Genomic DNA, 26,703 nt, shown 5'->3' with positions numbered 1-26,703 from the left:
TTACTTGGCAATGCATCAAGATAGCTAGCTAGACAGACAGACTGTCTTGAGTCGCTCTTTGTCCTTTACAATAGCTCCTACCAATTTCTTGAGAGGTTCCACTTATTCTCCTGCAAAGTTTTATTATACAAGCGAGGATCTTACGCAGCTTTTCAAAAACACAAACAGTTCGCAAAACAAGATCAACGCACCTTCTGCTCCACCGAAACCCGGTGGCAACTTCAATCTAAGGAAGAGAGGTAAACAATGTGACAGAACTGCCAACAGTGAGAGAGCACGGCAGGCACAGGACCGAGTCTGCAACCTAAGCTGTACATTCATTTACCCGTCCCAAACGTTAAAAGGTTATCATGGATAGCTTACGAGGGCCACAAAAAACCCCACAGACTGATCATTCCTATCTTGTGTGACTGAAGCCTCTGGGACATGAAGTTAACCTGAAGCAAATGTCATTGCCAGCACTTCATCCATCTAAACCAACCTGCAGAAGCTGGCTAGGCAAGCAAGGTGTGCTGCAAGAGCCCATTCAGAAAGAAAAGGACAGATACTCTTCAGTGCACATGTTTTGAGCCCTTCTTCAAATTTTTTTTCTGCCACTCTGGATTAATTGCTTATTTTCTGTGCACCTTGTTTTTTCACCTGCTGTGGAAGTATCTAATACCCTGTGGGTACTTAATGCTTAAGTAATTCAGATAGCTATGTGGTATAAAGGGATGCTGACCTTAAGAAACTACAATGCAAGCATTTTGTAGCAAAACGACGAACAGTGTAGACAGCAGCAGCAAGTTTAATGACTTATCACTGCCTTTCACATCCCCTCTTCTGAAAGGTGGCATGTTCACATACGCCTATTCTGCAGCAGATCTTAGTCGCTGTGCAACAAATGTATAAAAATCACTGCAAGCAGAACTGCAGCAGACAATACTACACAAAGGACAAGACTGAGGAAGCCTTATAAAGCATGAAAGTACATGTTTGATCAGTACAGAAAGGCTAAATTAATAGCTGCTTCTTACACATGCCAAAGGGCTCCCAACCAAGAGGCAACAATGAAGTTTCAATTCATTATTTGCATTCAAAACAAAAAAAAAGTTCTATGTGAACAGAAACATGTGTTTCCAGGGATTCCCAAGATGTAAAACATTCTCCTGTCATTGTATAAATAAGAGTCAAGAGACTGAAACCCGTTAGTATGTTTCCCCTAACAAAGCGGAATAAAACAGAACAGCAAGTTAAAACTTCAGGGAGAGGAACAGCATCAGGGTACAGCTTGAAATGCTGCCATGGTGGCACGGAAGAGAGAAAAGTCCAGAGCAGCCTCTTCAGCAAGTAAGACAAAAGCAACCCTGTTCTTGTCCCTAGTGATATTTATTCTCATAAGATTACACCATTTTATGAGCAGAAGTACTTTCCATAGCCTCCTCCATTCACAATTTGAGAACCTTGCACGCTAATGCTCTTCCCTTACCAGGGCAGGAATAGTTTCAGCAATTTTTTTCCTGTTGCTTTATGAATCTACACCCCCATGAATAACCAAAGTTGTGCACTGCATGTACATCTTTAAAGTAGCAGCAAAACTGAAGATACACTTTTGCCTCAAGTTTTGAAAGCTATGGCCCACCACATCTCGACACATCAGGAGGCCAGGATTAGGTGGAGAGCAGGACCTAGGGAAAAATCCACGCAGGGAGCACCGTGGACTGCAGGAAAGCTCCAGAACACTTCAGAAATAGAGCTGTGCTGGAAGCATGTGCAAGTTTATATGGTATACGCCCACTTTGCTTCTAGCTGTTGTCATGTCCAGCAACCACCTTGCTTTCCGTAAGCGCTTATTCCTCCTTCTCCCACCTCAAACTAGCCCAGAAATACTTTCCACAGCCAGTGAAGGCGTCCCAACAGAAAGAAATGTGGAAAGCTAGGTGACTGTCGCAGCAACGACCCTTTTCAAAGCCAGCTCTATCTGTATCTGAATATCACAACCAGATCCAAAAAGCAAAAGGTAAGAGCGAACAAAGGACAGCCACAAGCTTGAGCTTCGTCACCTGTCTGGTTTCAAAAGCCTTACACTCAAGGGAAATAGATCTGTACTCCAATTTGCTAATACACATATATATACAGAACTGAGACCCTGGAGGGCACAGGAGTATATAAAGTCAACGTTGTTCAGGGGGGATAGCTTTCACCAATCAGCTCTGGGAAAAAAAATTTTGCATAAAGAAGTAGTTACGGGTAGGTTCCCTGTGGATATCTTTTAGAGTCACTAACACCAAACAATTCTTACTAGAGCATCTCGTCTCAGGCTTTTCCAAATTTGCACCCGTTTCCTCCCCACTGTGCAAAATGCAGTTAACACAACCAGCACAGCAGGAAGGACAGACTCCCGAGAAAGTCTGGACACTTGTTCACAAACCAGCCTAGCATCCAGGAGTGTGAACCTAGTTTCAAATTGTGAAAGGAGGTAAAATTTAAGGGCATTCAAATAGATAATGCAGAGAGGACTAATCCCCTTTTCAGAGTTAGAAAGCAACAAACCTTTAGCACAGATCCAAGGCTTAGCACAGAAGCCATCACGCAGTGCTGTCACTATCTTCTCTCGCGAAGGGAAAAAGGCAGGGATATACGCACCACACCGAGGGACGTACACACCTCACCAGAGACAAAAAGTACTGCCCAGGGTCACTCACCAGTCGCTCAGGAGCAAGACCAGAAGCACTCCTGCCTCTGCTCCCTTCTGCCCTGGTTCTCCAAAGTTTTTGCTGCAGCAGGGTGACTGCAACGTTACAGTCATGTTTAGACTTCGGAGCTATCAGAGGCTGCAGAAGATAACCTATCTGTTATTTCAACATAACCCAAAGTAAATGGTTCACTTAACCCTTATTTTTCTGGTTCGCAGGAATCTTTTTCCTTCAGGAGTTCCTGGCTAGCAAGCTGGGCTGCAGAATTTTTGGGACCACACACTGCTCTTCATCAATCCCTCTCAAGAGGATGTGAAAGCCAGGGTGGATTGAAACCCTCACTTTTGCTCAGCCACCAAGCACACTTACACCAGAGACACTTGCTTTTTGGTTGCTTCATAGCTGGAAGAACCCCAGCTTATGCTCAACTGTAGCGTAAGAATCCAGCCTAGACCTCAAGCAAGGGGTGCAGTGACTCTGCTCCTGCCTGCATTGCTGTCACAGGTAGGAGGGCTGAATCATCTCCTGGAGGTTTTTGACAAAGAATTGCCCAGGGAACAGCTTTCAGAGTTAATTCAGTAGACTGGGTCAAGAGCAAAGAAGATCTGCTGCTGCAATCTCTGACAAATTCACACTGCTGGCAGAGCACTTCATGTACTGTACTCCATCCGTAGACTGAGTCAGTGCCCCTACCAGAAGGTTTTTCCGCCTCCAGCCGCTCTTTATACCATCATTAGAAAGGTGCAAACAACACAATTTGTGATGCAAAGTCAACAGCTGCTTACTGCATGCAAACTTTCAAGACAGGTGAATCAGGAGAAAATAGGGGCAAACAACTATAATTCCTAGTCCTTAGAGAGGATAACAGAAACTTCAGCTATATTAACAAAGAGATTGTTATTATTTTGGGACATCAGAAGAAAAGTTTCAGATCTAAGAACTGCACTAGTCAACAGGAAAACTGTTGTGTTGTCAGGAATAATTACACTGCAATGACATCAACTAGAAAAACATTTTCCCTTGCTGGCTGTGTAAATCATTTGGATTTTTGGATTCACTAAAAAGCAGCTCATAAAGACTCCCTGAAATCCTGACACTTCCTCAGCGCAAGAGAGATGTCTCAAGAGTAGCTCACACAGAGCCTGTATTCACACCAACACACGAGGACAGGGCTGGCATGTTCGACTATCCTGGGTTTGACCCAGAACAAGGGCTCCCACCAAGCAAAAATTTTACAGAATATTAAAAAAAAGCAGTTGCACCGAAATGCTTCTCTTGCAGCAGTCAACGACCAGCCTCCTGTCAGTAGTCAGGATCACACAGAGCTTATACACATGGGAGTGGTATGGGCTGTGCTCAGCATCCTCAGACGAGAGGCTCTAATGGCTTTCGTTCAAAGCCTTTTATTAACCATCCCTTAACAACACGATGTGGCTTTGGCCAGTGCTGGTCTCCTGCTTGCTGTAGGAAGGGAAGACTTGAAGATGCAGCACTCTTGGGAACAACAGAAGGCCTCTGCAATCCTCAGTATTAAGAGTATAAACTGAGTCTGCAAGACAGAAAAATGGTTGGTACAAGCCTTAAATCACCGCTGCCAAGAAGTACCGCTGTTTTACGTGCTGGAGTCAGATGGTTCTCCTACTACTTGTTTAATAGCATGCCTACTAAGCTGAATCGATGGGGAAAGCATGGCCAAAGTCTTATAAAAAGTTTGTTTCAGAAGACCAGGCACTTATTTTTAATCACACTCAAGCTGCCTCCTCACTGTAAGAGCAACTCCCACACCGATTCCAGTTAGTGGTTTGGGTTGTTTTTTTTTTTCTATCTACAATCTCTTCTTTCAAGTATAGGGCTACACGGGATGGCTACAGCCAGATTTCACCTCTGTCCCCACTGGGCGAGTTAAGTGATCGCTCACCCATGCCAGGCTAATTCCAGCGGCTGTCTGCAAGCGTCTCATCACTGGAGCCTGCTTTGCCGCAAGTGCCACTCTCAGACCCGGGAGGGAATGCAACTCCCCTGCCTTAAGGGGACAGTACCGCAATTAGCATACAAGAAGAAACCCGATTCCAGGTAAAACACACAAGAAAGTAAACCAAAGGTAAATGTTTAATGACAGTTGAGATTTCTGCACTTCCTACCGTACTCCTCAGTATTCTCCAAGGAAGGGACAGAGGACTTTGAAAGAAGCACCACCTCAGCAGTGTAGGTCACAGTAGCTTTAAAAGTGAGTTTTAAAATAAGGCTACGATTCTAATACTCAAGTGACTTGTTACAGCTCCTAGACATGGTGTACGAGGTTCCACTGGAAGTCTTCACTTTACATCAGCAGACATGAAATGTTACTTTAAGTCACTGATTTTAATCTTGTTATGTACCTGCAATCTGTTTATTTTGTTAAATCCAGGTCAAGTCTCACTGGCTGGTAACTGTAAAAATCACACAGATACAGATACAGATACCTGAATATAAAATGTAACCTGTTAATGCAGATTAACATGCTGTGGTTACTTTAATATGCATAATAAACTCCCAACTTTAATTAAAAAAGCTCCACATAATACATTATCAGTTTGGTGAGGATTTTTGCTGGATTTTTTTTTTTGTATTGGGGTTTTTTTTTGTTTTGGTGTTTGTGTTTTTTTAAAAAAAAACTAATGACTTGCATCTTTGGCTAGAAGTCAAATTTTGTTAAACGCACAGCCAACATTTTCAGATTCCACCTTACACAACATTCACATCTGCCTTCAATGAGACTTATGAAGGGGAGAAAAACATGTACTTAACTTGTTTCACGTCTAAAGTCTATTAAAAGAAAGCAAGCATATTCCTTGGAAATCGAACTGAAACAATTGCTTCTGGTTACCTCTTCTCCAATTTTAAGAGTAGTCCTTTCTTTACCTATGCAGAAATAACTACGTGTGAAAAGTTAGCTTTCTTTTTTCAGCTTTCAAATGGCTTCCACTATCACAGTCACTAAATGAGCTGCTCAAAGTGAAGGAAACATGCTGCAGGTGCAGAGTCATCAACTGTTCATTTACCACTGCACTTCAAACTCCAAGTGCTTAACTAATGACTTCATCATATCAGCTGCTGTGCTTTATAACTACTGCAACGTGATCACACTCCCTATTTTTCAAGTTTTCTGAACATGAAACCTAACATTATTTAAATATTTTAAGAGGTTGGTTGGTGAGAGGGTTAGACACATGCTCAAAAACGCATGAGCGCTACACAAGCAACAACAGGGATTCAAGACTTTGTTATTCCTCCTTAATACAACTCCAAATGAGAAAAACAAGTTACATAGCTTACTATCAGGAGTATTCCAAAGGAAAAATTAAGAAATATTTCTTTCCACTTGATTATTCAGCAGCAGAAATAGGCAAAAAAAACAAGAGGAACACCTAACACTATTTACAATCTGATAATTTATTCCTGAATGATTCAACTGTAAAGGCTAGGAAAAACTATTTTTAAAAGCTTCTTGGGTGCCGGTTTTATATATGTTGAGACAAATTTTTAAAAGGTTGTTATGGTTCTTAGTAGAGTCAAACTCAAATCAATACATCTGTTAAAATTATTAATTTTACTTGAAGGACTAATACACCCTGAAAGCTGTAGCCACTCCAGCTGATGTAGTAATTTGCTCCTACGCAAACAGCCCAGAGCAGCAGCTGTGCTGCTCCCTCCTGTCCTCCCTCTTCCAAGTATTTCAAGCCCGTGCTGGACAAAACCACTTCTGGGAGTGGAAGCACCATCCAGGTACCCAGCAGCAGAAAGCAACGCTCACGCTCTTCAGAGCAAGTTCTGCTTTACCCAAAAGAGCACAGAAGCCCCAGGTGCTTTCAAAACAGCAGTACCTGAATACATTTAACCTGTCTGAGTTTGCACGAATTTGAGCAATGGTATTTTGCAAGTTTTAAAGTGTACCAATTTACTTTTGAACTTGGATCCGTTTACAGCTACCAATTATCTTACTCCCTGTACTCCAGTCCCTAGCAGCCCAGAAGAAACCCTCCCTCTTCCCTGTGATCACAACTGTGACCTGTGATCACCTTTTACCTGATACTATCAGATACTGAAACACCGGAACCTTAAGCTTTCGTTAATGCATTGGGGTAGTACTAAGTAAAGCCTGTAAGTGGGGAAACTATGAGACAAATAGCCCTAACACCATAAGAAAGAACTAATGAATAACCTACTCTGAAAACTCAGTCAACAACACAGGATACTTAGCTTCGCATGCCATCTCCAAAACTAAGAAGCTGCATAGACAGATCAAGATATTCCTCGAAAAAAGCATAATAAAAATGAAAGCTAAGTAACAGCTTGTAACAGTAGCATTTCTCTTCTTGTGATGATGTACTAAATACCCCAAACTCATTTGAGACAACTAAGTTCAACTTTGTTTCCTAAGGACATCTGTTTGCATCTCTAAGAGGTGAAACAGTTCAGTAGCCTCTGCTCAAGAAAGGATCTACGACCAGAAAAACGGTTCAACAGAGGTTTTCACCACAAGAGACTTTAAAGTACCAGCTACTTTGAGATTAAAATATAAAACAAGATACTTTCTGCCACTACAGTCTCTGTGACAAGCACTGGAATCTTGTCTGCTAGCACTTTACAGTAAGACAGCTACCCTGATACAGAAACTAGAATTTTTTTTAAAATGAAAGCAATAACCATGGACAAGTAAAACAAGGAGACAATTTGTTAATACCAAGCATCACATTCTCAGAAAAATCTAACTTTGCTGCAGCAAAGAGTGTGCAGTTAATGTCAAGTCCAGCATTTGTTCCATCAAGGGGTGCATCAGAAGTTGCTTTATGAACCACATGCACACCCGACGTATGAGAGTAATTCTGGTTTAAGTGCAAGGGAAAACTGTAGTGACCAAGAGGGAGGAAGCATAATTGGATTCTTGGTGTATAAAGACGTTTGACAACCTACTTCTGTACTGATGCCTTTTTGGAGTACCCATCTCCTCAAGTCATTCGATATGAATTTAGTTCTGTACGCAAACAAACCCATTCGGGTCACCGGATTTGGGAAATCACATGCCTGTAGTTAGCAAAGCACTAACTACACTGCCTAATAACTCTATCTGGATACCTGGCAGTGATGGGGAGGAGACAGTTAAGATTTAAGAAAGAGCTTATGAGATGAAGAACTGGGCAAGCCTCACTGACGCTGACCAAATGATACTGACTCAGAACAAGGAAATGAGAGACCTATGAGAAACCTAGAACAACATAAATTTGCATTCATTTTTAAGTCTTCAAACACGTCATGGACGCTTAGAAGAAAGCCCTTTGTATACCAGACCTTGTCTGAACGGACAACTAGCAGAAAACTTACCTTTGCAGTCTCTGAAGCATCTATGATAAAAATCACCATTCTACTTGTTTGTACTCCATATACTTCATTTTTTTTTCAAAAATCCTTCTCTCAGTATTGGGGAAAAACAACTAAAGCGAGGGCTTTTTTTTCTCCTATAGAGCTAATTGCCAAAGACTAATTCCAGAGCTCTGCTAAGATTAAACTGTTAATACACACAAAAAGACACTATAAAAATTCAGCTGGGGGGGGGGGGGGGGGAAATCAAACAGCATATTTATTTCAGCTCCATTCAAGAAGTAAATATTGGCCACGTGCAAGCCAGTAGGTTCTCCCCTAGGACTTCTCTACAAAAACGAAACTGAGAAGTGTTCCTTTCCCCAGCTCAACGGCCCTCGCAATACACAAACACACTGTTGTTATGCAAAGAGGACTCGAACTACAGGGTAACCGGCTCCCTTTGGGATTTAAAGTTTCTTAGTCTGGATTAGAGTCTGAGCATTAGGGTCCTATGCTTGGGTGGATGGGTGAGGTATTTACAAAAAGAGAGAAAAAAACACAAGAAGTTAAATTAAAACCAAACTAATTCTGCCATTAATAAGAGGCTCACATCTGTTTTGAACACTGTTTCATGTTCTTGGGAAATACAGCTACAGGGGACTTATTTCACAAAACAATGCTTCACAGCTTCATTCTCTATAAAGGAATCTGTTTTAAAAGACACACTTCAACTTCAGTACACAAAGACTCACTAAACCTCCCAATCCTTCAGAAATATGGCCAGCATTAGTATTGTTTCTCATTCTAACCAAGTACCCTGATGAGCTACGGGCAAAGCCCAAGCACAGCTCAGTTCCTAGGGGATCCAACCCACCTTCTGAACTAGCTGTCCCTGCTGTCTACACCAAACGTCACCTGCTTGCTAAACTGCATGCAGATCAGATTCAGTTGGTGTGCAAAGACAGCACCAGCAGCTTTGAAGGGGGGAAAAAAAAAAAATCTATCAGATTCCTGAAAGAGGCAAATATTGTACCAGGTGAGTGCTGTAAGAGGCCTACTTACAACAGAGAAAACCAGAGTATTTTAACTTAGGCTATGGTTCAACAACAAATTCACTTTCTCCTCTACATAGACGAGCTCACGCTTTGGCAATGATGGACAGCAAAACCATAAACTGAAGATTATGCATCACTAGATAAGAGTCTCAGCAACAGGGCTGGGCAGGAGGGACGGGGCAAACATGTCAGACAGAAGGCAATGCTTGAAAACAAGCTGAAGAATGACAGCTTTACACCTTCATTTATGAAACAAGAAACTCATGGACCCATCAAGTGCTTCTGCCTTTTGCCTAAGATTTAATCTAAGAATTAAATTACTAGGATAGTCACCTTATTGCTAGCTGCAATCTCCATCCACTCCAAGACAAGCCACAGAATGGGGTAAAGCACACTACACAGTGCTGGGCTCTCCCAAGATCACATGCTGACAGCGAAAGCCAAGTGTAGAGCATCAAATGCCAAGCTGTACTTTCCTCTGTATCTAGATGATGAGAACAGTCTAAAACCTAGGGAGGAGCTTCCTTTAGATACAAGTGATGCTGAATAAGCCTATTTGATGATAAAAGAAAAACATCATTTGACAGCTACCAGAACTCCAGAGAGCAGTAACTTTAAAGTAAGATGACTATCTACTCATAAAACCAGGTATTTCAAAGACAGCTTGCTCATGCTTCCCTAATGAAGCGCAGGTGACATACACAGCTATGATATTCTGACTCAGACAAGATGCTAGCTCCTCTGAGAGGCTTCCTGGTTTTGGAGTAGGAAGAACACAGGAAGATGTAAGAAAGCAAAAGTGAAAAAGGCTCTTGAAAATTGCATGTTATCCACATTCACATCCAAAGGTGTTCTGGACAGCTGGAAAGATGTTCCAGCCTGCTGGAGCAAGGCGAAGTAACCCAAACACCTACTCAGCTCCGGTACGACAACTTGCAAATATCAGAGTTAACAGCACTGATATCCTGACTCTGATTTGTGCCAGTGTTTGTTTACTAAAAAGATGGATCAATGACACCTACAACAGGACTGGGCAACACTGCAGAAGTTAATCAAGGTCACTGTTGTTAAGAGTTCATCTCTTGCATTGTATTTGTAGCAACATGAACCTATTGCCTCTGGATCTGGAAATTTACACTTGGCAAGGAACACAACTTGCACTTTACTTTTCCTACTGCCAGAAAGCACTCAAGACTTTTTGCTCTTTATCCCTGAGGTGCACTTTTACTAAACTGAAGGTACCCAACTTTCAGTCAAAACCAGTGCTAAAATCTTAGCGTCAAGCAGAAACACCAGTAGGAAAGCTGACTTTGATCCAGACTTAAAGGGTCTTCCTGTGCACAAGAAGCATTACTACAGATACAGCACATTTTAACAGTCTCAATGGCATTCTCGGTCCTCAAAAGAAGAGCAGACAGCCTTTAATTCCCCATCTGGTGGTCATTAACTTTAGACTACAAACCTCAGAGTACGTCACTAGTCCTACTCCATCCCTCCATTTTGTACATGCTGCTTGTGTTGCAATGAATCATACCCTCACACGGATCTCCAAAGAGCTCCTGCTCCCAGTTTCCCAAAAGCCTAGATTAGAATGGAGAGTGCTCGTCTAACTTGTAAGTGTACCTTCTGAGGCAAGTTAAAACCGGTACCTACCCCTCCCAGCTGTTTTATCTCTCCAAAAATTGATCTTACTCACACACTTGCTAGCATTCACAAACTGGCAGAAGACATAATATGCTCTTCCTATTGCTCAAGACATAGTCAGAAGCCTCTCATACCAAGGCATGTATGATGCAAGAGACCAACCTGTAAAGTACTTGACACCGGAACCCCGCACAGACCAGGAAACCACTGAGATCCCTACTGTAAATCCAGTAATTTCACTAACTGCAAAACCCAGCATGCAACATTGTAGTGTTTGTGAAATAATTTAGTACCACAGAAAAAAATGGATGCTTTAGCTCCTGAGATGATTTCCACATTTAAGACAAAAATCACAACATATGCTAAAGCTGCAGAGGCTCCTTTTTCTTTATTTTGTACTGCCCTTTGCTAAGCACCTCAGTCTTCAGCTGGAGAGAGAATTAAAAAAAAAACTAAGTCCAAGTTGGAGTTGAATCTTACTCCTAGCCACATCTATTTCTGTGCTGGAAGAAATTACTCCAAATCTGTTCTTCTTTCTCCACCTCTGAGAGGAGCATAGTACTCCCTCCTCCCCCACTGTGTTGCCTGTTTAAACAATACGGCCTTAGGACAGGATAACAATGTGTACCACAAAGGACCTTAATCCCAGGCATAGCATCCATGTACCATAGAAGGACCCTCCCCAGCACTACTTGCCTTCAGCTTCAAAAGATTCTCTCTTCATATTCAACCATTCACATAGCCTGACAACAGCATTAAGCAACACAGACCATGCTGATAGCTGACAAGGCAAGACCACACAAAACCAGAAGCTGGAATAAGAATTGCGAAGTTACTTGGCTACTAATTTCCCCAAGGACAGAAAGAACTCCATCCGCTTGCATCACTGTGGAGCAGATGAAGGAAGACGGCCCTCCTATCTGGCCGTCCTATCCAAGGTGTCCCCTGCCACCACCTGTACTTTTCTCCTCCTAAAACTCTGCTTACAGACCACAAAAATAGAAGCCTCTGTGCTACCTGAGCTCCAGAAACCTCTGCATTTCAGTTAGAAGACCACTACATGTTTCTCAACTCTACCTCCAGATACTTAGCAATCTACAACAGAAACCATATTTCAAAGGCAAAAAAACACAGAAGGTGAGAGCCCACTTTTCCCCCCACTCTCTCTCCCCTAAAAGGTCTTTTGAGGTCACCTCTCCAAAACAAGAAACTGCAACCTCAGAGGAAGACGAGCACCTGTTTGACAAGTCTGGCCCTTGTTCAAATACTGGAATATAAACCTTGAGCTGTAATACATTGCCATCAATAAAAAGTTCAACTAAAGTACATCGCCCTGGCCGTAAAACACAGGTCATCTACTCCATGTTACACACAAAGGAAAAACTACTACATGTCGTTCAAATTGAAAATGTATACAGAAGAAAAGTGACAAATAAAAGAAGCAACAGCGTTCTGGATAACACTCTACAAGTTCATATTCTCATGTGTCAAAAGCAGTGTTAGGCAACAGATCAAAGTGACAAATGCCAAGAAAAATTAAAAAGCTATCTGTACTTCAATATTGCTCCATTCCTGTTCATTATTTGCTTGACTTTTTACCATGAAGCCAGGCCTCTGGTCAATGTCTTTAAAAATTATTCTTAAAAATTCTTGACATTATTTCATTTAGACACTGCCACACATCTTCTAGCCGCACCAAACTGACAAGACATTTGGATGGAAGCAAGACAATTTTCCATCCCATGCAGTATGCACTGAGTAGTGAAGTAAGCCAAACACTTCAGAAATTACAAAGCATTTGGTAAAATGCATTCCACAACAGTGAGACAAATAGTGCTCAGGCATTAGCCCAGTGGGTTTCACACAGGACAAGCTGTATGCAGTCCCATCCACACTCGACATGAGACCTCGTTTTGCATTTGTTCCTATCATTTATTCCCTAATACAGCAAAATGCTCTACTACTGAGGTCCCTGACGCTCGCTACAAAAATTAGTAAGACTATGCAAATCAATGATTGCTATTTCAAAATGAACAGTAAGTAGTAAAAGTCACCAGGGTCTTATTTTTAGAAAATCTTTGAAAAACAACATTATGGGAGAAAAAGGGACATTTTGAAGAATAAGAACTATGCCATCATCGAGAATGTAAGAGTGTTCCTCCCCCAAATAAAGTTGTACTATCCGCTAAATACTATGTGTCTGTAAGAGACTAAGTCGGCTGTACACTGCAGCTGATGAGACGTAACAGGCACTCAGCTACTACATCCTCACATGGAGCATGTCTTTAATGGACACAGACACGACCTAGCCAAAGGTGAGTTACACAGACCGGTCAAAACATTTTAGGGGAGCTTCAAGTAAACTCCAAGCTCTCCTGAGGCAGAAATCCATCTCTCTTCAGCCATGGGAAGATACAGCCAGCTGCAGAATCACTCTGCCGCAGCACCCAATTCCACGAATGGCCATCTGTCTTTAACACGCAACCATCTATGTTGGGCAGGATGACAATGAAGCAAATCATCTTTTGGTGGGCACCATGAGGGTCAGCACTACCGTGAGAGAAGGAAGCCTTTGACTTTGAAGCACTCCCTAAAAAAAACCCTTCTCTGATGAAGGTATGATAAAAATACATACATGCACACCCACACAGCTCACAACTGCACAAAGCATATGGTAAGCTTGTGAACAGGAACAAATACATTCATGTCAAAAATACTGATAAGGAATCCAAAAAGATCTACCCATCAGAGGATTTGTCAGAAGCAACTTCTGGCTCTGACGGGAGCATTCTAATAAAACAATTTCCCAATGGCGTGATGCTGCCCCTCTTTACCCTGCAGTCATCCCGATTTCAGAAGCTACCATCTTCCAACTTAAAAAGGGATTGAAGTACTTCAGGTGGAGACACAGGTTGTTTTTTGTGATGAGGTATTGCCTGCTGAGGCTGAATGACAAGCACACACGCCAACTTTCCTGCTATGCCTCCCATCTTTGAGCTTGCACTGCCCCCATCCCATCAAGATATGCCTTTCAGACATTTTCCAGCCCCCACCTCCAAAGCTTTCCAAGACAGGAGTAAAGCACACTCAGTGCTGCCCGTCCTTGTGACTCCGTCATGTTGGAACTGGCAGTTTTGAAACACAGCAGCTGTCAGTACAAGTTAATTGTCTGTACTGAACTACTCCTGCGACCATCCTCAAGTGAAGCTATTGAGACCTAAGTAACAAAAGAAACTTCCCCAGGGTGAAGCAACAGTATCAGACACAGTATTCACAAGAGCTGTCTGGCCTTTTCTTCTTTCTTGTGCAGAGTATGTTATTCTAGCAGACAAACAGGCCTTGAGATGACGGAAAACATCACTAGAACTCTGTGGTAAGACTCCAGCAAATCTGTGAGGCAATTCTTATTTGAACCACTGTCCCTCTTCTACTCACTTTTTCCTTATTACAGGACTCCATCCCTATCATTAGCTATTAACAGGGAACTAATTGCCAAGGTGTCCCACTTCCCCAAAAGCACCGTCTGATCTCCACCAGTTGTGCTGGAGGATCTCCCAGAACACTGTTATTGCAAGGACTGGAACAAAACTGTATTTCATATCACCACTCCTGCTGACACTGCAACACAGACTGAGGTTTACTAAAACACTTATCTCAAAGAAGTCTGAGAATCATTGATGCTAAGTAGGTGTCACAAAAGAACAAGTTTCAGAAATACTGACTGCAGCTCCATCCTCTCCACTTTCGTCCTCAGATCTGGGGCTCTCACTTGTACATCAGTCGAGTAGCTACAGAAGCCAAATTTAGAAATCAAATTTAAACTTGAAAATATGCATGTACACTTACGTTTCTCAAGTCAACAGTAACTTTCAACAGCTCTTTATACCTCGCAGGTCACAAGAATACAAAATTAACTTCACCCTTTCTTTTCACATCACCTTCCAAACATCCTAACTCCCACTGTGACACCAGAAGATGTTCACTCTATCATCATTAGTTTAAAAAGCCAGCATTCAAGATGAAAATATTTGTAACTATAAATCTGATTAAATCCACTGAAACTATTTAGTATTTTTATCACCCAGGACATTTTGAACAAATACTGTGCTAAAAATACTGTAGTCTCACATACACTGGGAAACTACTACAACTTGTTCAACTGAACTACTAAATAGCAGGAGTCTGCAGCAGAAAAGGCTCTGCTCTGCCCAGAACAGCACTTCAACAGTGTATTAATTCCAATATTCAACCAGTGACAGGCAGTGGAAGCCACCAGAGGCACATGCGGTGGGAGCTCCCTAGAGCAGACAGTTAATACCAGAGTAAGGACAGCAGTAACCGGAAATACTGTTTAAAAGTAATAATCCTACTGTAGCCAAGAACTGGGTTTTAAACTGGTTTTCTTGCTGTTCTTTCAGAAGAGCAGGTCAGCAGCATACTCACTGCTGAAACAACAGCAAGTCCATGCCCTTCTCCTGTTCTGTTAACGGGAGGAAGCATTTTGAAATCTAATGATGATACATATTTAAACGCTGACAGTGCTAAACAGCTCAGAACAGATAGTCACACACAGGGAGAAGGTATGGCTGGGCATATTTGTCATGCGCTGCTGTCTCAGTCAAACGCAACACCCCAGAACAGCAAGGTCATAAACACAGATTTCTACAACAAATATCCTCTCTCAGATTTGGAAACCTAAGACATAATCCTTCAAAACTGTAGGCAAGAGCAAAATACATAATGCTAAATAGTATTTTGCTCCCATGTTTTCTATAAAACTTGGGGCAGTTTCTACAAAACTAGCAGCTGCAAAGGCAATTCAATTTAATAACCCAATAAATATTACTGAATGACTGCATGTCTTGCAAGGATATGAGAAATTATATTACCACAGTCAGCTCAAGCAGACTTGAAAGAGAAGCTATCCCACCTTCAAAAGCCACAGAAAAAATATCTGCACCGATTTCTTATGTTAAATTCTCATTTTCTTCAATAGTAGCTATATCATCAAAGCCCATCCCTGCAGTCCAGTAACAAAAACTCAGATACGCTGCCAGAGCTCCGCTGATTTTAGCAGAACTACACCGATTTACAACACTAGTAAGAATCTGACCCGGAGCCTCTCTCTAATCGGGTAGTGGCTTGTGCTATTTCAGCAGGTATTACTTCAACAGGAATCCAGTGAAATCATTAACAGAAGAATTTGAGTCAATGAGATGTTAAGTACTTGCTATAATTACATATTATTGCAGTTTCTGCTGACAGCACAACTCAGGAGTTTGGAATTCAATGAACTATCTAACAAATATCTGAAGACACACTTGTAAATGAAATTAAATCTGAGTTTGTGTTCGATCATGTTTATGAGCTGTGTGCCTAATTTAGGTGAAGTAATTTAAAAAACCACAGTTACACTGGTCCCCTGGTTAAAATTTTTTCATGTTTCACAAAGTAAACAAAGTAGCCCTGATAGCATGTTAATAACAGATATTGCTTAACACTGCAGTAAAAGGAAAAACATCTTCAGAAAATCTGCTAGAAGTAGCAAGCACACAGGCCATTAACCCCCCAAACACATCTCCCAGCACATTTAGGTAATTCTACTGAGTTTTAACAAAAACAAAAGTTGGCCGCAGCTAACAGAAAAGCATTCAATTCCCCACTCCCAAAAGACACCCATTAAGTTTTAACCTGAACGCTGAATGTGTCAGAACAATTAACACAACAGACCTCAAGGTCCTTAGTAAAGCCCTTCTGAGGCTACTGCGGGGAAAACAGATGTAAACTTATCTAGCACATGATATTTAAGAGCAGCTTACCAACAATACATTTATTTACATTTCTGAGAGGTGTCAGAAATGATCAATTCACTTCAGAGTACTCTCACTTGTAACCGTCTGAAGATTCCTAAAGCAAAGCTACAGTCGCATGCTGCAAGACCTGCAACTGATTTTCAACATGTTCACAGCAATCTATGCGAAAACCAAAGTAAGAAATTTTGCAGAGACTGGTGTCTGACGTTAAACACTTCTAAAATACAAAAGCTAAGTGGTTTCAGACTTAAAACTATCCCAAGTATTGTTCTGAGGCTGTGGGCAGCGCTTCTTACAGATCAGGCTCATCACCCAGCACTGCAGCCTGGAAGTGAAGGCAGGGAGTGACTCAAGAGGCTTGTGTTGGAAGGAACAAATTACATTCTTCAGGATTCACGTCTCCACTTATCACAAAAAAGGGAAAGGAAATTTTCAGCGGAGATAGCAATCTGCATCTACGTACTGTTAACTACCTTTTGTATTTTGGATCCCCTGCCAAACATTTGACATTTAAATGCACTCATGCTCCCAGGGAACTTAAAAGACAGTTTCGCCCTGACGTGCACAAGCCACAGACAGAGCACAGGAGCTTCCTAACTCCATGAGGTTTGTTCAGTACAGTGACTCTAACAGCAGCGCTGAGGAACACAGAGCCCTATGTCAGACGTGGCCCTGCTCTCCTTCAAAGAACTCTCACTCACCCAGAAGGCACCAGCAAAGCAGCAGCAAGGAAGAACAAATTTGGTCTCCAACAGATTGTTTCACAACCATCGAAAAATCTTCAGGATCGCCGTTATGTTGCTTTTCAGTTTGTTACCATTCAAATCACTCCCACCTTCCACATGTGCAGCCCCATCAGACATGAAACATGAATTTAATGCAAAACACAAAACGCGATGAAATTCTGTAACTCGTAAGGCATTTGTTCAGCACTCTTGCTATTTAATGTAAACTTTCCCTCTTGCTCACTCCCTTTCATATCTTCACCCCAGTATATACAGAGGTGCCATATAAGCACTCAAGCCAACACAAAAAACCTGCCAGTTTCTGATAAGATGCTGCAGCAGTAAGGCTTTCTTCTTTCCCCCAAAAAATTCACTGTTAAAGCAAGCCCCTCCTTCATGCGTGTCTGACTTCCAGAAGCCATCTCTATGACACTGGATAATCAAATTCACACTTGACTCCTGTTAATAAACCATAATGCTTATACGAGTGACACTTGCCTCAAACTGCATTTTAACATTATTGGTCAAGTTAACCTTCCTCTGTTTTTCTTCCTCTCAACCCACTAGTTAGGCTGATGTCTTCACTGTCAACACAGAACAGTGCTGGATTTTACAGAAGTTCTGATCACAAGCGGATGAACAGCCAAGACACTAACAGCAGTTAGTGGAATTTAGTTGCTTTGGAATGCAATTTGATTATTTTGCAAACAAAAGTAATTTTTATCTACTGCACTCTGCAAACACAATGGGAGAACTGAAAGTCAAGATAAACTGCTTTTAGTCTCAACATTGCCCTCAGTAGTAAGAGGTTGTTACCTTCAACCTTAATAACAAAGCTCTTAAAGGCAAAACTCAGTAGAATCTGAACAGCTTTTGCATCTGATCTGCAATTTTACCAAGTGAGGAAAAAAAAACACAAACAGAATGATTCCCTCAGTACACAGTAGTGAATCAACATTCACATCTATGAAGGGGTGATTTTCAATGACCAAGCTGTACTTGGAAATGACAGTTTTGGACTACTATTTCCCTTCTACATAGCTGAAGACTGCAAGGATGTTACTTGCAAAAAAGGCTCGCTGTTTCAGCACAGTATCGTTCTCAGGATGGTTTGCAAACAGGCACTGCTAGGACTGAACATGGAAAATTCTTTGCAGCGCGTACTGATACTAAAAATACAGTGAAGGTGAAAAAAAAATACCCACTATGGCCAAATTAAACAGGAGGGAGAATCTGGATGTTGAGACGGAATGCAATTACCCAAGTTGGAATTTGCCCAGGACACTCTTGCTTAGAGTGATCTGGCTATTTAACAACAAGAAATAGCCAGGAACACGTATTTACTGCTGGCATCCTCTCTCATACCTAACACTACCCCTGCTATCAATGAAACGGGGGGTGTAAGCAGATCCAAGTTCTCAGCTGCAACCAGGGTGCTCCTTGGTGACCTGCAATGGGCTAGCAGATCCACCTCCACCCACCTTACTCCAGCTGCCACAACCTGAGTGATCGCCACCCGAGGTAGTATGTCCATTGACCCAGATAGGAACACTAGTAACAACAGGAAGCTTCAAAGTGCTTAAGCTGCTCTATTACTGATACACTATCAAGAAGTCACCCAAAACATCCTTTATTAACAAAAATGTTTACTGCTGGTATGTTCAACATTCAGAGTGAGTCAGTACCAGCCCCCAGAAAAACTTCACTACACCCAAATGTAAAGAGGAAAGGCAGTCTAAAAGGAGACTATCTCTGCTGTTAAGTGCTGCCTAACAATAATCAAAGTACAAACGAATTCTAAACATCTGGGGGAAAAAAAAGATTCCTACCACTTAGTCCTAATCTTTGCCACTAAATAAGATCAAAACAAGAATATAAGAGCTAGAGCCTCACTGCTACGCCTCAACGAGAACCACTGTTCTGGGATCTGCGCGTGACAATTCCCGACACAGAAGTGCAAAGAACTCCTGTGTAGAGGAAATAAGACTGGGAGGAAGCAGAGGTGACACATTTTCAGGAAGATCAGTCCTGGTCACAAGTTCAGAGGGGACAGTGTCTGTTCAGAATTATTCCTTTAATGAGACTAACAGGGTTACATGCACCTTTCAGCACTGAAAAGGATTTTGGATTTTAGGGGCCTCCAATCAGTCACAATGATGTTACACAACCGCCACCAAATAATTACAATAGGAGGAAAAGGGTGTCGATACCTACACTGGTATGAATTTGCTGGGTGTGCTTGATTTACCAGGAATTCAGTTTTTCCATCAAGGTGTCCTACTTTGAATTTCTGTACTGAATTCCTCCAACACACGGCAGAAATAAATAATGTAGAAGTTTTAAGTGCTGTATGCCTAAAACTCCTAAAAGGATAAAACAGCACATGGTCACAATGGAGGACAAAATTCCTTTTAAGAGGTTTGCTAGAAGCTGGAGTGGAAAGGTCAGATACGCATCGTTTCCCCTGAAGCTGACCAGTGAGTACTTCTCCCTAAATAAAGATGACCCTGAAGGAAGGATTTCCCAGCATAAGAAGGCTATGAGTATTCAAATACACGCTTATATTTAACTTGCTTCACGAGTTCCTCCTGCACTTCTTGGGAAATCCACTACGAATAATTCTTGTACAGAAAAAAGGGTGCAGAGCCCTACCATAGATTCAGAATGGAAATAAAAGTTTAAAAACTGCATATTCACTGCAGCCTGCTCCTATTGCACACACACAATTACATTCCAATGAACTGACAGAAAGAAAGGTGCATGGCAAGGTAGATTTGTAAATATTTACACGCAGTAGCCTACAAAGCAACCAGGCACATGGACATCATCCAGAGAAGCATGCTAAAAATCAGTATAACTATCAGTCAAGCAGGTATCTTCAACCATTTCTTTCTGTCCTCTACCACCTCACCAGTCAGAGGCCAGCTCAGAGCTCCTTACACATCCCAAAATGACAATAACACATACACACAAAGCGAGGTCGTATGTCCTCAGCTCCCCTCCACCCTGCTTAAGCCCTCCAATTTGACACCTACTAACTGAAGGGGGGATTGCAATTAGCTTACTTACTAGAAAAATGAATAAACGATCATGAAAAGTTAGCAGCCATCAGGCTGATTAAAAAAGAGTATTCTGTATGAACATCTATATGGATATAGATATATAGACACACATAGGCGTATATAATTCATATATAACCATATACATATATATAAAATCACAGGACTCATGTTTCTGAACAAAATGAACAGTTAGCTTGCAAACTTTCTGAAGTGATGCTGTCTACCTTTCTGGAATTGTCTACACTGATATTTTTTTTTTAATGTGGGCTTTAATTTTAATTAAAAAGCCCCACCCAACCAGGTGAAGTTACAACAATTAAATAGCAAGGAAAGAAATAAGACTGATCTTAAAATGGATGCAGCAGCTTCTTTTAAAGAGCAACATGTTGCAATCACCTTTCATTTTAGGGGAAGGGAGGAATTCCCTGAAAGGAACAGAGACGGGGAGCAGTGGGGGGAGGGAGGCTGCGATTAAAAAAAAGGCTCGGGGATTTATTTTAGTCAAAAACTTTGCTTTCCCCTCTGCTAAAGAGGGGCTGGGGGCCGGGGATCGCCGCCCGGTGCCTCTGTGGAAGGCTCCTCTCCGGCAGCTCGGGGAGGAGGAGAAGCAGAGAAAGCCACACAGAAGAGAGGAGAAAAAGAAAATGGCGCAGAGACTAAGTCCCGACCGTCGACAAGGCGACTTTCCAGGGAGGAATCGGGGCCCAAAGGAGACCCCGGGAGAGCCGATGGGCTCGGGTCGGGGGCCTCCGGAGCCCCCACTAGCGGCAGCGGGGGCCGGGGGGGGCCGAGGCGGCCGGGAAGGGGCGGCTTTTGGCAGCTCGATGGGAACAATGGGGCCGGTGAGCGCGGAGCCGGGACTTAGTCTCTGGGACGCCATGTCTGCGCGGCCGGCGCGGCGCGGCGCGGCCGGGCGAGGCGAGGGGAGCGCCGGGGCCACACTCACCGTTCGCTCGGAAATCCGCCTCGATCTGCGGGGAGAGCAGACAGGGAGAGACCGTCAGCAACGCCGGCCCGACGGGGGATTTTAATTTTTTTTTTTTTTTTTTTTTTGGGGGGGGGGGGTGGCGCTGGATTTCCCCCCTCCTTCCTTCATTCTCATTTTTATGGGAATTAAAAATCAAATGAGAAACGACCAGCGCGATGCAGAAGGTGCCCCTCGCGGCGGGCGAGGGGGGGCCGCGGGGTGAACCGTCCCCCGCACAGCTCCTGGGGTGACCCCCCCTCCCCCCCACCGAGGGGAGCCGGCCGCCCCCCTCCCCTTCTCCCAGGCAGAGGGTCACACACCAACCCCCTCTCCCCTACCTCCCCCCATCTGGGCAGAAACGGGGCCCGGGGCGGGGGCTCGGTGCATGGCGGCACCCCAGCACACCGAGGGGGGGACAGGCCGGACTGACAGGGCTCTCTCCCCAGACGAGCGGGCCACCCCCGGCGGGGGCAGGCAGGGGGAGCAGCAGGGCACGTCTCCCCTCAAAGGGTGTAAAGGGAGGGGGGGGTGTGTCAGCCAGGCCCCCAGGGCCGACCCTGAGGGCAAGTAAAGACCCCGCGGCCCCGGTGGCCAGAGGCCGGGGTCCCCCGGGAGCGGGCCCCCGCCGGCGGTGAAAGGGCGCTCACCTGGGAATCGTTGTGCAGCTGGTCCCCGCTCATGCCGGAGGGCGCGGGAGGCCTCACGGAGCTAAGCGGGAGGAGAGGAGCGCCGGGGAGAGTCGCGCCGCCGGGGACGCGCAGAGCCTGGACGCGAAGGAGAGCGCAGCGCCTGGCTCCGCCGCGGTTGCGTAACAGACTAAGTCCTCATTTCAGCGCACTGCGCAGGCGCGGGGCCTTTTATAGGCGGGGCGGGGCCAATGCGGGGTTAGGTGGAACGCTACGAAACAGTAGTCGATTATTTGCATCCGACCAACTCCCCCTCCCGGCGCGAGCGCCAGCGGGATTTGCATACGGGCCACGCCCCGCCCGCGTGCGTCCTCCGAACGCAACCGACCCGCTCGCCCCCTCCCGCGCGCCCTGCGCCTGCTCGTGCTTTGCATATCCGGACCCGCCTTTTCCTCCCTCTTCTCCAATCGCACGGCAAAAGCCAGCCGTCATTTACATACTCAACCCCGCCCCACCGCCGAAGGAACCCGGTGCATTGTGTAAGAACCGGTGCCCCACCGCCCGCGCAGTGCGCATGCGCCCCATCCCGCCCCGCAGCCTGTATTTGCATCCCAAGCCCCGCAGCCCCAGCCCCGCCCTGCCAGGGCAACATGGCGGCGCCCAAGGGGCGGGCGGCTGTGTCGGGCTGCGTCCCCCCGGGTCCCCGTGGTCACCGGCACGGGGATATGGTGAGCGCCCTGCCGGGCCCCACGGCCCCTGCTGAAGAAACGGGCCGCCGGGTTTCCTTGGGGGCCCTCGGGGCCTGGCAGGCCTGCCCCACACCTGCCCCCGAGCTAACCGTGAGGCAGGGCGGGCCGTCTCCTCACGGCACCCGGCGGCCGACTACGGCCAGGCCTCTGCCGCCCTGGTCAGTGCCAGGCAGGGCTGAGGGGCGCGGGCGGTGGTGTCCGGGCTGGGGGACTCCACCGGGGCTGCGCCTGCCCCCGAGCCGGTGCCTCAGGCCGGTGCCTTAGGCCGGCTCCGCGGGCTCGGCTGAGTCACGCTCCTACAAAACCCGCGTAAGCACGACCGGTCTGACGCGCAGTGTGATTTCGAGCGTTGTTACAAAATGATGCAGCCGTCGGTTCTCTTTGGCAGGGAAGGAGCCGAGCTCGGTGTGCGGATCCGTCCCGCGGGCTGACCGCACGTTACTTGCCTGCCCACGGGGCTGCGTCGGGCTGGAGCCGCAGTTCCCACGCAGGGATTCCGTTGTGCCAGGCGCTGTGCAACTGCCCTGCATTCGGATACGAGTGGTGCTAAGGAGCGATGCGGAGTGGGTAGGTTTGGGCTGACTTGCCTTGTTAAAGTCAAGGACAGCAAGGGTGCATCGCAAATAAGAGCTTTCTGCTTTAAAGAACGATCAGCCAGCAAGATTTTTCTTCCAGCGTAGATAGGCCCTGTAACTTTCTCTCTCACGAAAAAACAGGATAAAAAGGAAACAAAAGCTTTATTTTCTTTTAGCTAATGTGAGAATGAATCAGGTACTTCGCTGGAACAACACTCCCCTGCCCCAATCCAAATCTGAAGACGTTTATTGCTGTTCTGCAGCAGCTCTACTGAAGGGCTTTTCTTTCCAGTGTACTAAATGGCAGATTTAGTATGCATGGCTGGTACATGTCTCACAGGGCTGCCTCCAGTCTGCTTGGAGCTTCCATCCTGTGCTGCAACACAGACTGTACCTTTCCTCAGCTTCTTTACACAACCAGAGCTTTGATTTGACACTAAAATAATCTGGCGCTGCCAGGCTATCTGAAGAGATGTATCAAAATGTAAGCAGCGACAGGAGCCACCTATTTGCACTGCATATTTTTATCCTGTAAAGGGAAAACTGACACTTTCTTACAGTCTTCAGAAGAGGATCTGAGGACTTCCTTTTTTTACCCAGAGCAGGCAAATATTTCTGGCTCTAGAGCTGTTTATTATGCAAAACTGCTTTGGTCACTGTTAGATTTTTAAATACAAACACAATGAAAAGGCTGTTTCAGATACCTCTCATGTTGGAACAAGTGTTTGCCCCAGTTCGTAAGAATGAGAGGAAAGGGGTTTTTGCTCTGGAACAGGCAGAGGTTTGAGCCTCTCCTCGCTGCCATCCAGGGGTGTAGAGGCTGTGTCCGCCAATGCGGGGCTGCCTGGGAGCGGTCTGGCACCTCCAGCTTCAGGCATTAAGAGATTTCTATAAGTACTTTCTTTTGAAGCAGCAATTTCACGTTATATCTTACATATTTCTGCCTTGCTCAGGTGGCTGTGCGCTGCCACAAGAGAGGGACCGGCTGTAACCCCCACCCATGCTGCAGCTGCAGCCAGCCTGGTTCAGAGGAAAGGATCACTACCTCTTCTGGCAGCTGCCATCTTCACAGGCATTTGCAAGCGCACGTCTGGTTGCAAAAGGGAAGCCTCCAAACTGGGACATGGGAGGCTAGGTGCTGCGCTGTCTGCGAGAGTCTGCTGACAGGCAGATAGGAGAGCTCTGAATGTAAAGGGAGCTGCCCGGTTTGTTAGCTCGGGTCCTAATAACAGCCATGCTCCCATGGCAGCCGTGCCAGACCCATTAGTGACAGGCAAAACCTTGTGCCACTGCTGTGAAACACCACTCATATGATGAAGGAAACCTCCGGCTGAGACATCCTTACCCGAACCGGGCAGAAGTGTCTCCCAAGGATCAGTGCCTGTCTGCTGCATTTTGTCTCTGCTCTCCTGTAGGGTTACCTTGGGGCCTGAGTGAAGCTTGCAAGGAGCCCCTGCTCAGCTGCTGGATCCCCGGAGGCAGGGAGATACATAACTTGTTCAAAAGCATGTTAAACTGCGAAACCTGTGTGGCCACATCTGTTGCAACATGCTGTACGATAAAAACCCCCATCTGATCTCGCGGGACCCCCTCCAAACCTATAACCCCCACCATCACACTCCAGGAGCCTGCACCTCCCTCATCCCCTTCCAAGCCTGCATCCTTTGTTGCTGGGAAGGCTCTACCAAAGGAAGGGAAAGGCCCACACAGGACTCACTGCTGTACAGCTGGCCCTTTCAACGGCGGAGCCTGGCACTGAAGTGGTTAACAAGGCTGGACCTGCTTCCCTGGCAAAGCTGTGCACACCCCATCAAGATAAATGGGGGGAGTTCACACCTCTGAGTGCTGTTGTCTCTCTCTGTCTCTCCAGGGCTCCCTGGGACTGCAGTACATCACCATCAGGTTAATGTAGCCTAGGTGATTGCTTGCAAAAAGAAACGGCTGGAAACTACGTGTTTAAATTAAATCATAAATTGTCCTGGATATAAAACCTGTAGGAAACTCTCCAATTCTTGATCCTGGTGAATTGTGAGATCTGATTTATTTGGTGTACTCAGGGCTTCCTGCTGTGCTGAGGGTGCCTGTTTTGGGAGAGGGAGGGCGGTGCCTATTCCCTGACCAGCCTTGCAGTCCTATGTCAGGATGGGATCCTACACCTTGCTCCAGACAGAGTCCCTGCTCCTGTGCATGGGCAAGATCTGTAAATGCGATCTGTAAAGGCTTGGGGCTGTGCCGTGCCTGCAGGGTGGCTTCAGCCTCCGCTTCTGCACTGCTGCTTTCCGGATGCTGGAGCAGAGAGTTCAGGAGGGCAAAAGCTCGCACATACCTGCTGCCCTCCTGCTGCAGCTGGACCAGGGTCTCTCAGGGGTCTCTGCAAAGGCTTTGTCAAAGGTGACCCCGAAGGTTGGACAGTGCTCAGTGCAGCAGGAGCGGGACTGCTGCATTCCCTGGGCGTCGGAGCCAGCATGGGCTCCACAGGGTCGGGGTGCCCAGGCCGAATCAAGGCTGTGCTGTCCCAGGCCTAAGAAGATGAACACATAAAAAAGTGAGGCTCTAGGACCAACACGGAACATGAAGCCTGTCCATCCAAACCCCTAAACCTTCCATAGCCTCTTTCCAAACCATTGCCTTGCTTTTAGCCTCAGGTAAAGCCATCTACATCGTGTTCCTTCAGCTAATTCTCTTCTACCTACAACTTTATTATACGATGCATTTCAGTTCAAAAGTGAAACATATTTGGTAAATACATCCATATATTGATATTTTTTATTACAGTATCAAAAGTTCAGATTTTTGACCCTCTTACAGAGTGCAGGAGGAGGAACACAACATTGCCAGCTCGTCCAATTTTATTAGCAGTCCCACGTATCCAAGTTCACTTGTTTTATTTCCCTTGACGTTATTTCATAAGAATGTCTACTTTTGTTAGAGGCAGCAGCAAGTTTCTTGTACTTATGTTTTAGGAAAAAAATATATATTAGAAAAGTCTTCTGAATATGGAACAAGTGCGTTCTGCTAATGAAGAGGTAACAAAAGACTAGTTACAAAACACATTTAAACCCCAAAAAATCTCATTTTTAAAAGCCTGTCATGATTTTTGAATCTTAGCTCATTTGTAAAAGCTATGGTTTAGATACTGATAATGCTAATCTATGAATTTTCACAGCCAGAGAGACCTGCCTGATGTGCAGGATTGCAGATCAGTGTAATCCTTAAACCTGCGTCACTAGAGCAAAGTAACACTTGTACAAAATAGGAGTAGTCAGATATGTGACTCCCCTCTCATTTTTCATTATGATAACCTGCTCAAAACACTCAAACCTATTGCATACTTTTGAATGTTTTGAAACTAAATTATCTCAGTACTTTGAAAGCTCTTTATTTTCCACTTTAATAAACCACAGCAATTATTCACAGTTTTATATGTAAGACGGGAGCAAATGAAGCAGAACCAGCAGACACCACTATAAAT

At 44.8% G+C, this 26,703-nt stretch overlaps 1 protein-coding gene across 1 annotated transcript in view; it reads right to left on the bottom strand.

Annotated features, from left to right (window-relative positions):
* TOP1 (DNA topoisomerase I) overlaps positions 1–22,123 on the bottom strand; it is a 69,631-nt gene extending 47,508 nt beyond the window's left edge. The window contains exons 1-2 of the mRNA XM_075438604.1: positions 21,929–22,123; positions 21,261–21,285 (exon numbers count right to left, since the gene is read on the bottom strand). Of these exons, the coding sequence (XP_075294719.1) occupies positions 21,261–21,285; positions 21,929–21,961 (58 nt within the window). The 5' untranslated portion in view covers positions 21,962–22,123. The remainder of the gene's footprint in view (positions 1–21,260; positions 21,286–21,928) is intronic.
* Positions 22,124–26,703: the final 4,580 nt, after the last annotated feature.

The sequence above is a fragment of the Opisthocomus hoazin genome, chromosome 18, assembly GCF_030867145.1.
Source record: "Opisthocomus hoazin isolate bOpiHoa1 chromosome 18, bOpiHoa1.hap1, whole genome shotgun sequence".
Classification (NCBI taxonomy): domain Eukaryota; kingdom Metazoa; phylum Chordata; class Aves; order Opisthocomiformes; family Opisthocomidae; genus Opisthocomus; species Opisthocomus hoazin.
The sequence above is the reverse complement of the archived record's forward strand: the minus strand, read 5'-3'. Positions and strand labels throughout refer to the sequence as shown.